The sequence below is a fragment of the Neofelis nebulosa genome, chromosome X (genome assembly GCF_028018385.1).
Source record: "Neofelis nebulosa isolate mNeoNeb1 chromosome X, mNeoNeb1.pri, whole genome shotgun sequence".
In the NCBI taxonomy this organism is placed as follows: domain Eukaryota; kingdom Metazoa; phylum Chordata; class Mammalia; order Carnivora; family Felidae; genus Neofelis; species Neofelis nebulosa.
Window position 1 is genome coordinate 27413229 of NC_080800.1, and position 18271 is coordinate 27431499.

Sequence of the window (18271 nt, forward strand, 5' to 3'; positions counted from 1 at the left end):
AAGGGAGTTTAATATGGTTTTTAATAATAAATGCCTTTTATGAGTAATACAGCATAAGCTAAGAAAATGTCCTTCACATAACTTCCAACTGTTTTTGAAAGAGAATTCAGAGAGCTAAATGCAAAATGTAGTTTATTCTCCATTCTTCCATAGTGAATATAGTTGAAAAACATGGCAATTTTTTTCTTTAATGATTCAGAATCTTGCAGTTTCTCAGAATTTTCATTGTATATTAATGCAGATAAAAATATATAGGAGATACATTGACGTACTTTCGCACAGATCAGACTTGTTCACTAATTTAAGGAGTGTTTTATTAAATATTTATTATAAAATTATCTTTTGGATTATTCTTTATTTTCAAGGGTATCTGCTAAAAAAAATCCACTTAAAGTTTTATTATTTATCTACTGCCGCTGGTGAGAATATGTCAGCCCATGTATTTATTAAAGTTCTAGGGTGGGGCACCTGGGTGGCTCAGTCAGTTAAGCTTTGACTCTTGGTTTCAGCTCAGGTCATGATCCCAGAGTCGTGGGATGGAGTCCAGGACTGTGGGATTGAGCCCTACGTTAGGCTCCATGTTGGGTGTGGAGCCAGCTTGGGATTCTCTCTCTGTCCTCTTTGCCTCTCCCTCTCTGCCCCTCTCCCCCATTTGTGTTCTCTCTCCCTCTCAAAAAAAATTCTGGGGTGGCTTTATGGGTGTATAAAGGGAGAAATAAAATTTTATTTATGAAATATCATAAGTCAAATAAGTTACAGTAGAAAACTTTCTAACCATTCATCTAAGAGTGACCAAAAAAAAAAAAATCTAACTTTGCCTTGTTTTTACATTCTGAAGCCACGGGGTATATCTACAAAGATAAAGTCAGGCGTTGCGCGAAACAAACTACTTCCCATGGTCAAACTAACTCAACACACATTGCAGAGAAGCAAGTGGGGTCTGAGGAGAATGGAACGAACAAATGAGGAATCTGAGACACTATAAATTGCTACTATCATCAACTAAGGAAAGGATACCAAGTAATCTATCAAAACAGAAACAAAAGGAGGACGGGGTGTCGGCGGGCGGGGGGGGAAGAAGGAAAGGGAGAGGAGAAGAAACACTGCTTATTATGATTTGAGGAATTATTTTTCAACCTAGGATATCCTATCACTTTTTTCATCATAATTTAAATATACAAAAAATGTAGTCCAAAAACTTGATCATATTATTTTAACACTCTACAGTTTATTTAGGGTAGTAGTAAAGTTCTTACAAGTCAGAAAACTCAGCTATACATAACAAAACTCCATTAGAGTTCAGAAAATTCTATCAGGCACTGAGCATAAACTTAAGGAGCCTCCTTGAACTAAAGAATATGACTCTCACCAAGACTACATTTAAACCAAACTACCCTAAACTTCTGTTTTCACTGTCGATGCATATGAAACTTTATAGCAATAATTTTTGTTTCTAGGAAAAAACAATGGTCTGAAAATTGTCTGATCATTAACTAGGACAAATTCACCCATCTCATTTTTCTTTGTACAGATCCTGTTAGGAAGAAGGCTACAAAATGCCAGATTAACATTTCAAAATGTATTTGAAAGTAATGAAGGGAAACTGATTTAGTTAGCAACGCTAAATAAAACAGACAATTCATACAGATGCTTTCCCTGTAAAATATTAAATAAACACTCCAAAATGGCAACTTTTTCAATTTAATAAACCAATCTCCCATTTATGTCTCTGAGCAAAGTTTCTCCCTGACCAAAGCTCTGGTTTTAAGTGCGGGTTTTTCCTGGTCCAAAATGTGCACCATTTAGAAGACTGGGATGTTAAATGAAATACTAACTGACTTTTCCTTCTCCCTCTGCCCCGTCTCTTCTTGCCCAAATGCGGAAATACATCAGGCCATGCGAAACGATGATTTCACTTTGTCCCCAGCATATCGCTTACAAGAACAGATGCCATTAATTGCTCATATGGATTATTCACAAGAGGCCCAAGTAGAAAAGCTTTACTTACTTGCCATTGTTTCATCAGCTCTCTTACTCCCTTGGAATCTTCCAGGAGCCTTTCCTTATGGGTGGCATCCTGCAGCACGTTGGCAGTTGTTTCAGCCTCTGTAAGCCAGGCAAGGAATTTCTCCAGGTCGAGGGGGAACTGTTGTAGCAATCTATGGGTTTCTTCCAGAGCAGCCTCTTGCTCACTCACTCTGCAAAGGAACAAACGTCCAGATGCAGTTCTCCTCAGTTATCGAAGGGTGTACCCAGGGACCCCCATGAAAAGAGCAAAGATAAAGGGACTAAATTGTCACGTACCAACAAAGGGGTGGGTTATTGCTAAAAGTCCTCTTAAAAGCAACAGCAACTATACCTATGTGTGCATATGTGTGTATACACACACACACAGACATATATATGTACATATATACATGCGTATACACACATGCCAGAAGAGCTGTTTATTCATCATGGGTGAGGTTTTTGCTGAGCGTACAGTCTTCTACAGTGTAGTTTCGGTGTTCCTACTGGATGTGTGTGTGTGTGTGTGTGTACATATATGTGTATATATATATACATATATGTATATGTATACACACACACACACACACACACACTTTGGACTTTGGGAAGTTCACATAAGAGCTTGCAAAAACAATCTTTTTGTAACTTGATAGTTTTTACTGGTCAATTTTGACACCTTATTTTCATATGCTGCAAAATCGTAAGCTCATCTTTATAGATAAAGCCTCCAAATCCCTACACCATGGTTATCTTTGATGTCACCTGAGGCAGAACATCAGGATTAGGTAGGCAAGGAAGAAGTTCAAGAAAATGCAAAGCCAGAACAGAAAGTTGAACAACGGAGGGAACCAGACAGAGAAGGGGACTGCAGGGCAAAGGAGAACAGAAAGAAGAAAGAAAAGTAGAAAAATGACACATTTCATAGAAACCATTGCACAAAATATCATTTTGCATAACACTACTGTGTTCTGCAAGTTCCAACTAGGGTGTTAGCTTTATATTTCATTATCTGATGGTCACACAACTTGGAATACTCTCCTCAAGAAAAATCTCATGTGTAAGGGAAAAAGCAGGGCCTAAAAACCTGACAGATCTGGGTTCAAATCCCACCATTCCCTCCCGACCGTGTGGTATGCCTGCTACATACAGTTAGTTACACTCTGTATCAGGGTTACTCAAACACGTCCGTTCCCTTGGCCCACATCCTATTCCCTTTCTTCTCATCTTTTGGAAGGGGTGAACCAAATTCCCCAATGATACACAAATCTAAAAAAAAATCATATTTTCTGATTTTATATACATATACATAGATACATATGTATATATACACATATATGTATACATATATACATATATGTATACATATATATGTATCTATGTATATATGTATGTATATGTATATATACATACATACATGTATACACATACATATGTATACACATGTATACATATATACATATATATGTATGTATACATATATACATATATATGTATGTATACATATATACATATATATGTATGTATACATATATACATATATATATATATATAAAATTCATGTGTTGTGCACACACACACATATGCCCTCTGCAAAAATCTACATAATAACAGCTTGGAGGGAAAAGTGCCTTCGGCAGTAACAGTCCCATCTAAGAAGATTCAGGTAAATTTTGTCTGCAATGAGGAAATTAGTACTCTATTTAAATGCCGTATTTGCCTTCTATTACCACACAAACACTTTCTGGGATTAAACATAAGCTAAAAATGGATTTGAAAAAATCGAACACTTGAATACGATACACACTGCTTGTTAGGATGTGATTGTCAATAATTATGCAAAACCGCAATTTATTTCAGCAGCAACTTTATCATGGGATGTGCAAACCAGGCAATAAACAACTCCTGCGGAGCGAGCGGCAGCGAAACCCCCGGAAGAGCCGTTTATTCATCATGGGTGAGGTTTTTGCTGAACATACAGTCTTCCGCAGTGGAGTTTCGGTGCTCACACTGGATAAAAATCTTCTGTCTGCATTAACTGGCGGAGGGGAGAATAGGTTTATGAGGATGCAGCTATTGGAAAAAAGGAAGCATCGCGCTGAGCTATTTATCAACCCCTACATAAACTTTAATACCACACAGCTGAAAGGTACCTGGGTGTTCGGCTTGGGCGAATGAGTGAAACCTTGGATAGTTCAGGGGCTGACCTGGACTGCTTGCTCCCTGCTTATCTAGATTTCAAACTATCAGTGGAGGGAGAAATACCAAAATCATTGTTTATTTATCTTTCCATTCGGTATGATTTAAAAACTCAGAACCATCACCACGGCGCTGAGAACCTTAATGTTATAATCTGGCATGAAATGGACAGGTTGAAACAGGCGTAACTTGCTCACAGTTGACCATTTCTGACCTACGAAAGGGACCATTTCGTCCGCTTCAAGCTAGTATTTCTAGGTTGGCTGGCACAGTAAAAAAATCACTAAAACTTACTCCACCTCCAGCCTAAAATTTGGGATAGAAACAAGCTGTCACATTTCAGAAGACAAATGCAGGGCTAGCCAATGACATATTTTTTTAACATGCTCCGACTTCATAGCAAATAAAGGACAAATACGAAACTCTCACTGCAGAGTGAAGCTTGGAGAATTAGATACTGTGTGTTTTATTCTCAGCGGCATCTTCGTCATGAGCTGCTCATGAACCTCCCCTATTCTTAAACTAAAAGCACCACTTACCCTCTGCTTCCTCAAAAAGTAACTACTAAATAACTCTCCAAGAGTTATTGGTAAAATACGATGCACATAAATCAGATGAAAGGGTTCCACTGAGACAGTGAGATTTCCAGCCAAATCCTACCAGTGAGTTTGCTGCTTTGTAAATTAGGCCCTTAGGGAAGAATGGTAACTCTTTCAGGACAGTGAGGCACCATTTTCCTAACGATACCCTCGCGCTCTGAAATATTGACAACCTCAGGCTGAATCTTTTCTAATTTGGAAAATACGTTAAAAAAATTCAATGGCCACAACAGCAGACAATCTCTTCAAATGAGTTCTTTTACAGCCCCTTTGATCAGAGGTGAGACTGTTGGTTCCTGCTCATGAGGCGGTTTTAAGGCGACATCCTTTATCCTGAGATCAATCTATGTGCACCGAATTCCTAAATTTTAATCGTGCCAAGTCTAGACTAGAAATGAATCAGGGTACTTGTATGCCATATTTGTGCATTCAAAAGAGCTCTGACTGTATCTCATATTTTTTAATTTTCCATAGCCACGTGGCTTTAAGTGGCTTTTATGATAAATAAAAAAGTGTAGAAATGATGAGAATCATAAAGAAATTTAAAAGATCGTTTTAGAACAAAAGTGAAGACTTTGGACAGGATGATTCTGTAAATGCCTTTGTCCAGGTTGCCCAATTATAGACCCTGGCGAAAACTTGGCTGAGCTTTGAAAGTAACAATGACTGGGTCTCAGCGATAGTACTAATACTTTACAAATGTAATCTACTGCAGAGGTTCAGTACTTTTTTCTATAACAACTTTTAATTATCAGTTATTCTAGCTTTTTAATGTACAAAACTAGCTGAGAATCTGGTGGAGTAGGGAACGGTATGGTGACTTTCAAAGGTTTTCTTTCTATTCGGAGGGCACCATATACCGTTGTCAAGTGTGGAAATATGAGCAGTGTGGTAGAGTGGTTCTCGAAGTGTGACCCATAGACCAGCAGCATCAGTATTATCTGAGAACTTACAAGAAATGCACATTCTCAAGCCCTACCCTAGACCTACTAAATCAGAGACTCTGCATGTGGAGTCCGGTGATGTGTGTTTTAACAAGCCTTCTAGGTGATTTGGGTGTATGCTAAAGTTTTGAGGTTCACTGCCATTGGAGACCCATCTGTTTGCCCTAGCTTCTGAGGAAGCTGCTGGAGGCAGGATGCACCAACGACTGGTTAGTGTGCGGGCTATAAAAGCCTGGCGCCCTCGCTCCAACTCAGGACAATTCAGGAAGATGGGGGGAGCACTGGGGATCGGTGCTGTGGTTGCAACCGCATTGAAGCCCAGCTTCTCCTTCTTCTCTGTCCTGCTTCCTTCCCTTGCCTTCCCTCACAGGTGTTAATCCTCAGAGCACTTGCCAATAAAATTCCTGCAGGTTAATCGATTTCTCAGAGCCTGCCTTCTGGGGAAATTCACATGCTGAATTGTCATAGTAAAGAAAGATTTTAAACATACACATGCTTTAGAAATCTATGTGCAGAAATCTACAACTGCTTGCACAGACTGTAGTCTCAAAAACAGGACAGGACGAAGGATTCTCACACCTAGGAAATGAGCCTGAAGGGATATTGTACCTTTGGTTGCTCTTTAAGAAGATCTATAGATACTGGAGACTTGCATCACCACCAGTTAGAAGCAAGAATCTACTGAAGGCACAAAGTGCTGTGGCTATAGAGCTTAGTACAACTCCACAGCTGCCCAAGATGGTGCTCATCTAGAGATAATTCTGTGCAAAGGGGAAGAATCACAGAAGACATGTCTTCAGCATCTCCATTTTCCTTCTCTCTCTCTCTCTCTTTTAGAGAGGGGGAGAGGTGAGTGGGGGAGAGGTGCAGAGGGAGAGAGAGAAAGAATCATAAGCAGACTCCACACTGAGCGTGGATCCCTTGACCCTGGGATCATGACCGGAGCTGAAATCGAGAGTCAGATGCTCAACCGACTGAGTCACCCAGGTGCTCTTCTATTTTCTTTTTAAGAACCTATTATCAATGAGGCAGTCAGACAAGTAATACTCTGATCTGTCTCTAAACACCCACACACCTGTCAGGGTATCTCCAAATAAATCTCTAAGACTCCAGATTCTCCATTAAGGTGCATATCAGCAAATTCTTACGGGTCAACCTAATACATAAAAAGCAAAGGAGGAAAGGGAAACTTAACTACTTGCCCAAGTAAGGCTGTAGAGCTTAATTAATGTATACGCAATATTCCACTATTAGATACATGGGTGGACAATACTTTATCAGTGCACTGTACTGCAGGATTGTATATATATAAATGTAGGTACATATACATTTATGTATAAACTTTAAAAATATGTATTATATATATAATCAAACAGAAATAAACATATCGAATATTTTTAAGGGGGAAAGGCTCAACCTGACACAGGAGGCTATTCTGCCTGGTGTTTCTCTGAGTGTGACAATTGGAGGAAATTCGCAGCACTCAGTCTTTGCTAAAAAACACCTCCGTCTGTGGCTTGGTATTGTAAAGGAGTAACCAGACAAAACACTCCGAAGCTCTCCTTCCTGGCTTATTTGCATTTAACCACTATCATTTCCTATGATATTTTTAGGGAATGATTACAGGATGACACTTCTTTCCCCTTTTTTGTTTGTCAGATGTAGGGCTGAGAGACTGAGCACCTTCGCGGTACTTGGGCTTGGGACCCAAGGTTTCTAGCAATGCCCAACACTAGTCACAGAAGCAAACTTAACCTGAAGTTCAATTTCTCGGTAACCGTAACAGTCTCTACCGACTTGCTGGTAACGAAATTACACTGTGATTTTTAAAAATGACTTTCCATTGAGTTTTCAAGGGACAGCTAAAGTCGGTATCACCTGTGGATATACAGCAGTTTGTAGAAAGGGTTCCTTTCAATCTCTAGCAATTCTATTAGTAATGTACACTCATGAGAAGCATGAATCTAAACAAAGTCCTCCAATAATGCGTGGACTAGTACCCCATCAGTACGTTTCTGGCCACAGGTCCAACACTGCGGCTCAGGGCAACATCTACCTAGAAATATGGCCGCAGAAGCATGTGGCAGCCAGAGTATGTTTGTCTCTCCTCCTCTGCTATTGAGCTACCCAGTGAGAAATATACTCTGTTCTTTTAACTATTGGCATAGAGTAAGAGATCAAGGCTGTCAGGTACAGCACAGAAAACACATTTTTTTTTAAAGCTAACACCCATATGGCTCTTCACATGTTTTAAATATATTCAGACTTGGGGCTCAGTCAGCTGAGCGTCGGACTCTTGATTTTGCCTCTCTCTCGGTCCCTCCCCTGCTTGCATGCACGCGTTCTCTCTCTCTCTAAATAAATAAATAAAATATGTTCAGGTTGACTCTCTCATCATTTTAGAAGGTATTGCCATTTTTTTCTACCTACAGTCTGCCTCTGTTTTTCTTTGTACATTTCCAGTTGGATATTTCATTCCTCCGCAAAGGCTTTAACCTCTGCACAGATTATCTTAAAATCTGAACCTCATTGTTATTTGTGCATGCCTACCGACAGCTCATGAAGTCATCTCTGCATGTGTTCCATGTGTATTATGTGCCAGGATCTATGCTTGGTGATGGCGACACAAAAGTCATTGAGACGCGGACATGGGCTTTGGCAGTTAATATATTCAATTCTGGTGGAAGAGACAGGTAAACACTTAACTATGGTCACAGTATGATTAAGCCTCTAATTCACGTGGATTCCCTACCACTAGCTCAAATGTATTATGAACTTAGATCTCAATTTGCCTAACAAATGATAAATCTAGCTTTAAACATTTTTTTGGCCTTTGCTTACCAAAGGAAGGGGAGATCTTCTAGCAGGTTTTATCTCAACATACAGTAATGGATGCTCAATACAAGTTTGCCTAATTGAATTGATTTTCATAAAAATAAGAAACCCCTTAGATACACGGTACAGGTTCTTGCCGGTTTCATTTTGCTGTTGGTGAGATTCATTCTGAGAGGCCTGGATGACTTTTCCAAATTTGCACACAAGGGAAGCAATTGGGATTAGAGCCCAAGCCTCTCATCCTAGAAAAGAAATTTTTCCAACTCTGAAAATGGATATTGGTGCCTACATCCCTCTGATGTGTTTATTGTAGTAAAATAAAGAAAAACGCGGGGAAGCTTATGCCATTGAATCCTGGCCTTCATTTTGGAGTACGGATTTAACTATCTTGTTACTTTACCATAAGCAGAGTCATTGAAACATGAAAAAACCTACACGTAAGGGAATACAGACATGGAAAGATTGTCTCCCACCCTAACCAGAGCAGAGAGATCTAGCTGGAGTTTGCTTCAAAACACACATATACACAAAATCCATTTGCAACGCAAATTTGCTGGTTTGCTGTTCACGGACATATGAATTAACGAGGTTTTCATCCCCTCTCTCCTGAGGTCTGGTACTAAATTACTCAAACTCTCCAGAGTTAATTGGAAATCACGACCTAAATGTTCCCAATTTTCTGATTAGTTCTCAGAAAACTCATTCCCATCTTTCCTCACCCCAGACAACACAGGATGACTTTTCAACATGTGCAGAAGCAACACAGTTTCACACACACACACACACACACACACACACACACACACAAAGATTAATCCCCTAAAGATAAACCGCAGCTTTGAAGCTATCTGTTTAAACTTCCTTCAATGGTACAGACATTTCAGTGAAAAAACATTTATCAGGGAGAGTTTACCTTTAGATAGTAAGAGAGTATTGGCATGATCAGTCATGCAAGGAATTTTAAAATACACATTCCATATCTTTTTTTTTTTTCACTCTATGGGCATTTTAAAAATTGGGATTTGTACAGTATATCATTATGGAAACAACCATTATACTTTCCCTAAAAGCACCGGGACGTTTCTGAGAAGAAAACTTTGCTATTCTTTGCATTACTCACTTCATTTGATTTCTGTTTCTGTCATGTAGCACTGAAAAAAAAATTAGTTGGTAAAAGAAGTATACAAAGTATTATGCACAGGTGAAATACTCAAGATATATATTTTTTCTTATCTTGGATTGTTAAGAAAGAGACAAACACCCTCAGTCTAAGGTCTAGAGTTAATGTCTTTCCACTGATATAATACCTAAAGGTACCATTTGGGGAAGTTTAAAAATAATGTTTGATTTGGTTCATATACAGAGACTTCAAGTATTATTCCAGATATTTAGAGAACTATAAAAGATCTTTAGGAAAAAAAGTGTGGTTATACTGCCTTCCAGATCAATACAAACTTAGATTGGGGTTTGGCTTCTAGTTAAACACAATTTTAGAAACTGCTAGAGAAACGTAAAGATGGGTGGAAATTAAGATGGACACACTAGTGCTTCGGCAAGGCTTGACTTTAAACTGAACACATTTTTCTCTCCTTTATTCTCGAAGCCTCCCCCTCCCCTTCACTTGTTTTTCTACAGCATCCTTTGTTCCAGGAACTCGGTATCGATATTGACATCTCACTGACCTCTGTGTATATTTCCTAAGGAGACCCGGCCGGCCGGCGCCTGTGCTCGTCATGAGACCACCTTGAAGACGTGACAAACACGGCTGGCAGCACGGACCAGATTCCTATCGAAACCGCCCAGATCATGTATTTTCCTATAAAACCCCTCAGCCTTTTAGCCCGGGCAGGAGTTAAGAGGTATTACTGGCAGTTTTGGAGGCCTTAGCCTGCTTCAGCCTCCTTTGCCTGGCAAAGTGATAAACTATCCTCCTTCTTTATCCCCAGACTCTGTCTACTTGTTACATTTTGGCTTGGGAGCACAGACGTCAGTTTTTGACATTTCTACTCTCAATAAATTCTCAGTGATGTGTATAATGTGTGTCTTTAAGGTGAGTCTTTGGTTTTCATCACTTGTAGCGTTAATCTCTTTAAAAGATGGATTTCCTGATGTTGATAAGCTAAATTGAGTAACTCTCTTCTCTTCGAAAAGGATAAATGAAAACAAGTGTAGTAACCAATCAGAAAGGCAAGCCTAGCATCATCTCTTGAGTCTCTTAAAAGACTGTCCGGTCAAACGAATGCCCATCGTCCTCCTCACTTAGAGAAAAGCAGAACAGGTTGTCAGACACTGATACATAATATTCTGAAGACAATAAGGTAGGTTAGTTCTATTTTCTAAGACTAAAAGTCAAACATACAAATTCTTTTTATTTTTTTTAAAGTCTATGTTTTGAGACAGACAGCGAGCCTAAGAGCAGGGGAAGTGCAGAGAGAGAGAGAGAGAGAGAGAGAGAGAGAGAGAGAGAGAATCCTAAGTGGGATCTGATCCCACGAACTGGGAAATCCTGACCTGAGCTGAAATCAAGAGTCAGATGCTTAACCAACTGAGCCACCCAGACGCCCCTAGATTCTCTTTAAAAGGAGGCAAGTGATTAAAATCATATCAGCAGATGATATGAACTTACAGTAGAGGGTGATCAACAGAATTTGGAAACACAATTTCCTAATTCCTGACATGAACTTGAAGTTACAGTTTCTAAATATTTGTACCTTTCGCTACCCAATCCCTCACTCAGCACTCTCTTGTGGTGAAAAATGCACTTTTGAGAGTCCTTCACATTCAACACGTGTTGTCATAATATTTTGCACGAAAACAATGCTCCTTGGTTTTGAAGCTTTTCCACATATATTTTCTCCTCTGATCCTTTAACTGGATGAGGTGAATGGGACAGGTTGTTATAATCATCCAGAGAGAAGATCCCCAGCAGACTCTGTACTGTCAGTATGGAGCCCGATGTGGGGCTTGAACTCAGGAACCAAACTATGAGATCGTGACCCGAGCCTAAATCAAGAGTCAGAGGCTTACGTGAGTGAGCCACTCAGGCACCCCAATCATCAACGTTTTATATGTGAAAAACCTGACTTTCAGAGAGGCGGGAGGGATGTCCAAAATCAGGGTCAAAAACCTGAAACACCAAATCCAGTCCAGTCTAAGGCATTACCTCTCAAGGTAGACTTGTCAGTCTCCGTGTGAGGTAAATATAATGGATATTTACATATTACTATTCTCAAAAGCTCTTTGTTTTCTGTGATCATTGTATGAATTAGGTTATGGCATGCATCTGCGTGAAGACAAAAATTATTATCCCTTTGCTTATCATCTCCAGCTGTCATCTAAGAGAGCTATTAGAATGAATTGAGGCTTTTATTCAAAAAGAGGGCATTATGGGCAGCAATAAAATCTTTTTTTTTCTCAGGAAATAAGAGAAAATCATAGTGCATATGATCGAGGCCTTATTATAGTGGTAACTTAATAAATGTTCGCTAATGATACAGAGATTATCAGGAAGTCTGTTCCTTTTGAGAAATGTTTTACATTAAAAATATCTAACAAGAAAATCAAATACATTTCTTTTCTACAAATTTTACAGTAAAATAAATACATTTCCATAAGGCCAGCTGAGAAATGAATTAATCTCTCTGAGTGAGTAAGTCTTGGTAGATTCTAAACAAATTGCCCTTTTAATTTTGAACCTCTTTTAAAGGCCCAGATATGATTTACAAGACTTGTAAATCTGATAAGATTTATAAGATTTGTAGGATTACAAATAGCTTTAGCTAATTAAAACTGATGATCAAAACAAAGATTTAAAATTTGTTGCTTTCTTCCTTTTAATTACTAGAGGGAGAAACTGCATTTAAAAGAACTAGACACTTTGAAATGCACTGATGGCCTTTTATAAGATCAATTCAAATGTATGAAGAATAGTCATAAATTAAGGATTTATTTTTTCAATTAAAACTACAACACGAAAGGAATAAATCTGAGGCCTTTGTGTGCTTTCAAGAATCCTCTTACTCATGAATGCGCCTCGTACAAAAAGTCTCTATATTCTTTTTCTTCAGCATCATCATTACCGTCCGTCATGATTAACTTACCGTAAATTCCTTGAGAGCAAGGAGCCATACCACAGCTTCTGGTGTTTAATGGACACTCAGTAAGTTCAAATAAAATCAATAAACCTACTACGAAACAGGCAGACATTCTAAAAATGAGAAGGTCCTCGTCCCTCGTGCTTAAAAAACTCATAGGTCCAAATTATTTCTTGATGTAAGCTTACTGACTAACGATTTCTTCTTGTGTAGATTCTTAAAAGTTCATACGTTGCCTTCACATACGTGACTTCAGTTGAACCTCACAGTTATTAGCAGATATCATTTTTGTCTGTTACAGAAAACTGATTATATAAAAGACACTTACTCAGTTATAACCGAGATATTTCAAAATTAGAATGCGCAATTCTGTGACCAAAATTGCGCTCTGCTTTGCGGAAGTGTAGATGTTAAATCTTTGGAGGTTGTGCCGTTCATCGAGTTTTGTACCAGTGGTGAAAATGAAATGGTAGACTTTGGATTTTTTTTTTTTTTATTTATTTTGGGGACAGAGAGAGACAGCATGAACGGGGGAGGGGCAGAGAGAGAGGGAGACACAGAATCGGAAACAGGCTCCAGGCTCCGAGCCGTCAGCCCAGAGCCTGACGCGGGGCTCGAACTCACGGACCGCGAGATCGTGACCTGGCTGAAGTCGGACGCTTAACCGACTGCGCCACCCAGGCGCCCCGACATGATGATTTTCTTTGGAATTTTTAAAATGAACTCCTTCGAAGTCTGTTACCTCAACGTATATTTTTAGGTGCACTCCAAAGCCAGAGGGCATAACAAATAATAGCTTCTGTTAAAATTAATCCAATACTTTGGCAAATTTTCTGATTGCCTTTTAGCTTGATTCCGGGCCGAGAAATATGCAGTAAAAAGGGCCTCCAAATTCAACCTGTCCAGGTATCCGTTTGGCTCTATTACCTAACATACTCCGACGCTCCGTACTTTGTATCACCCATAACTGTGAATGGACATCTTCTCTATGGCTCTGCTCTTGTTCTGTCAGAAACATTCAGTGTGGCAGGGATGAGAACAGAACCTTGTGGCACAGCACCAGAGACCCTTCTTTCAACTTGACACCCACCTATTAAGTGACATCCTTTGCGTCCTATAAAGAACGTAGCCCTGTAAGGCCCTATAAAGGACATAGGCTTTATTTATGTCTGTCTATGTGTGGATGTGTGTTTGTTTTACTAAATTACCCGGTTAACCTCATCAAGAAACGGGTGTCCATTTCTCTTACAGCCTTCATCTAAGCAGCATGCGTCATTTTAAATATCTTGGGGACGGACAAGAGCATCACCTGTGATGGTTACATAGAATTTAATTACATTTGTTAACATCTAGTTGGAAGGCAATCGGTATAACTCCGGGAGGGGCGTCATATCATCGTTTGTGGAGACCATGCCATTCAATAAAGGTGGTGGAAATAGATCATCGCCACAGTGATAATCCCAGAATTTTTAAAGGTTTTGCTAGACAATCTAGCACATCTTAAATGCTGGCTCATTTCAGTCAGTCTTGTAAAAATGGCAACCGTATCACCGAGAAAGAGGATAGGTTCTCAGAGAATATCACGATTTCATGAACCCACAGCTCCGTTCTTGTCCAGAAAAATATTCAACCAAAATTTACAGATCGCATAACAGAGCCTCTCTGGGAAATTGAGGGAAGATAGTTAACCTAGAACGGTGGTTGCAGGGTACTCCTGGCATGCCACGGGGAGGGGCTGGAGAGAGTTCATGACAACAAAGAACTGAGTCCCACAGCACTTCTTCATGTCCCACTGGACACTCGCATGGGAGAAACCCCGTTAACAAACACCTGGACCCCTGATAATACTTTTATCAAGGACTTAATACACGCTGAATTTTTTTCAGCAATGTAACTGACTGCCACGAAAATCCCAGGAAAATTTTGCTTTGTGTTGTTAAGAATTATGCCAAGAGTTGTTCAGCATTTTGCAAAGTCCCGCTTAGGATGGCCAAGGCTGCTCACAGTATGTGAGTCCCTGTACATTGTCTCATTATAAATGACTCATTTCTCTTAAAAATTACAGTCAGGGCATCACTTAAAAACTTGACTATAGGTTGGGTATATTATCTACAACTTTTGGTCTATGAGAGTAAAGAAGGTGTTACAAACTACGTGTTAGAAGAAAAGAAAGCGGGGGGGGGTGGGGTGGCATCGCATCTGAGAAGGATGAAAACCATTGATACAGAGCTACAGGGAAATTTCAGGACGAAAGCTATTAAACTGAAAATAAATCGAATTTTTAAAGAAGAGAATGAGGAGATTCCTCCCCCCCCCGCACCTCCCCCATGCTTCCAATCCCTGATCCTTCCTGCTCCACAGAGAACGAAATCGTATTTTAAAAATTGCTCTTTCACAGCCAGCTGTGACTACCGGGGAACCGGAGGTCTGCTTCGTATACGAACCCGAATTAAAAACAGCCAGCCCTTTCGTCAGCTCAGAGCCCGCATTCTTGATTACATTTGACACAATAATCATCATCATATCTTGAAACTCAAATCAGCCTGACAGTGCTCGACTCAGGGCCGCTTCTCCCAATTAGCTGGAAATTGGGGCCCAGCTCATCTTCCAGGGACTAAGTTTACATTTACAATTTTGCTGTGGTGAAAAGGTGTCAAACGTGATGGAAGGGGCAAATGAACTTTCTAACTTCTACGATAACTATTTGATTTTAAGTTCACCCAATGCTGACAAACCTGTTTTGATGGGGATGAAGAAGTATAAGCTTTTTTTTTTTTTTTTTTTTGGTTGTTACTATTTAAAAAAAAACATACAAAGCTCAAGACAGCTAGAGTTTGGACTACACAGGGGAACTAAACACATACTGGGTGTATTTTTTACGAAATATTTTCCAAATGACGGCTTTCAGGAGGCACTGTCCTTTTATATAAAAGATGTATTAAAATTAACTTGTGGGGCACCTGGGTGGCTCGGTTGGTAGAGCATCCGACTTTGGCTCAGGTCATGATCTCGGGGTTCGTGAGTTCGAGCCCCGCGTCGGGCTCTGTGCTGACAGTTCAGGGCCTGGAGCCTGCTTCGGATTCTGTGTCTCCCTCTCTCTCTGCCCCTCGCCTGCTTGCACCCTCTGTCTCTCCCACTCTCTCTCTCTCTCTCTCAAAAAATAAATAAACATTTTTAAAAAATTAAAAAAAAGAAACTTATCACTAGATAGGTAAGGCTTCTTTGAAAACTAAAAGTGAAGAGATATCAGGGTTCAGAGGAAGGAATTTCCAATAAGATGCCAACACAAGAGCACTGCGTTCATGTGACAACAAGTGTTAGCCTAAGCATCTGGTTGAAAATTTCTCTTCTATATTTCTAGAAGAACAATAGTCAAGGAAACGTTTAGGCACTTTCATTCCTTGATTATGATACTTTTATACCTGGATCAAGGCAGCAGGTACACACTATGGGAAAAAAACGGACCATTAGCAAAGGTAGCCTCACTTCATGGCCACCTTCTAGAACGTGGCTAAGCTGAGGATGTGCTCAGAGCACAACACGCTGATGTGCCATTTTCTGAGAGGAGAACAGCACAGAGTCAGAAGAGATATATACAGATTAGACAAAGAGGACTCTAGAAAGGAAAGAAAAAGAGCAGGAGAGTAGAACAGGAAGAGCAAGAAGATTCTGGAGGGGATTGAGATACAAGGCATTTGGTAGCCACGGGGAATGAGGGACTACGGGAACAGGAGTCAGTATTTAAGATCTGACAAAGTACAAGAGCCCACGCCAAATGCCAAAAATAATGAGGAAACGCCATGGAGGCTGAGTTGGAGATACAAAAGAATAAGGAGAGAGTCCAACTTGGGGAGAAAAGCACAGGAGAAGTGTCAGAAATAACAAATAAGAGAGGCGGCACAGTAAGGGTAATGTTCCTTGGAGTTTTCTTTGCCGCAGGCTTCCCTAGTCACTCAAAGCTGAACACTTCTTTCAAGACACCACATTATGAATATCCTTTAAAAAAAAATAATGTTTTTTTTTTTTTTATTCACTGTTGAGAGACAGAGAGAGAGTACGAGCAGGGGAGGAGCAGAGAGAGAGGGAGACACAGAATCCGAAGCAGGTTCCAGGCTCTGAGCTGTCAGCACAGAGCCCGACGCGGGGCTCGAACTCACGAACCGCAAGATCATGACCTGAGCCGAAGTCGGACACTCAACTGACTGAGCCACTCGGGCGTCCCATGAATATCCTTAATGTACAGATAGTCTTAAAGAGGAATTATTTATTTTTCTTTAGAGTATAGTTCTATTTACGTGGGATTTAGGATGGATATTTTTCTTAATATAGTAGAGGGATGGATTTTTCAGGTCTGGTTCCTGATGCAAGTTTTAATTATCTTGTAGGAAAGAAGTCCAGACTGTAAGTACACTGGCATAGTCATCTATTATATATAACATCATCGAAGTTAATTTTTCCCCCAATTTTTATACAGGCATTATTGAAGAAGATCCTGTTAATGCCTCTCAAAGAATTAATTGATACCTTTCTCCTTTAGAATTAGTGGCCAATCTAAGTATTTTGTAAGCAACGCTTTCCTAGGGCCTATTCTCCTTGAGAAAACACAGTTCACATTTTCTTTGATCAGAGTAATTAAATCCTTGAAGACTGGTTTTGACCTTTAGAAAAAAAAAATTCTCACAAAAGCCAACATTCTTTAAAATTATTTAGAAAAAAGGATACACGTTTTTAAAAATCTAGACAATCCACTGCTATGGATATCAGGAAGGTTATATATACACAGCAAGGTTTGGCAAAAGTAATCATAAATGAGCTACAGGGATATCTTTAATTTTATTCTTCACATATTTAATATTAACCCCTCTTGTGCTAACCTAAGAATGGTTTTTCCAAATTCTAGCACTCTTGAATCATGAGGAAACTGAATTAGAAATCCTTTGAGTGACTTCTACTTTAAATTTTAGACACCAAGTTGTAAAGCATCCGGCTCATCTCTATATTGGCATGATTTCTGAAGATAAAAAATGCTGTTTCAATGTGGTCCTTGATTTACGTATTTTTTATTCTTTTTTTAAATATAATTTATTGCCAAATTGGCTTACATGCAACACCCAGTGCTCATCCCAACAAGTGCCCTCCTCAATGCCTATCACCCATTTTCCCCTCTCCCTCACCCCCCTTAAACCTTCAGTTTGTTCTCTGTATTTAGAAGTCTCTTGGGGTTTGCCTCCCTCCCTCTATGTTTGTATCGATTTCTCCCCCTCCCTCCCCCCATGGTCTTTTGTTAAGTTTTTTAAGATCCACACATGAGTGAAAACTTACGATATCTGTCCTTCTCTGACTGACTTATTTCACTCAGCATAATACCTTCCAGTTCCATCCACGTTGCTGCGAATGGCAGGATTTCATTCTTTCTCGTCGCATAGTAGTATTCCACTGTATGTGTAAATGACGTGGTCCTTTATTTAAGACCCTTAAGAATTAACCAGCTGATCTGTTTTAGCTGGTTTCAAGGTACACGCTAGCAACAACACTGATAAAGGCATAGCCCTTTGCGAAAACCTACTCAAGTAGATCACTGACCAGTGTGGTC

The 18271-nt window shown here is 39.7% G+C and overlaps 1 protein-coding gene across 18 annotated transcripts in view; it reads right to left on the reverse strand.

Moving 5' to 3' along the window:
- Positions 1-18271, reverse strand: part of DMD (dystrophin) — a 2138536-nt gene that overhangs the window by 481975 nt on the left and 1638290 nt on the right. For all 18 annotated transcript variants that reach the window (XM_058713880.1, XM_058713888.1, XM_058713887.1 and 15 more), the window contains one exon: positions 2009-2198. In XM_058713880.1, the coding sequence (XP_058569863.1) occupies positions 2009-2198 (190 nt within the window). The remainder of the gene's footprint in view (positions 1-2008; positions 2199-18271) is intronic.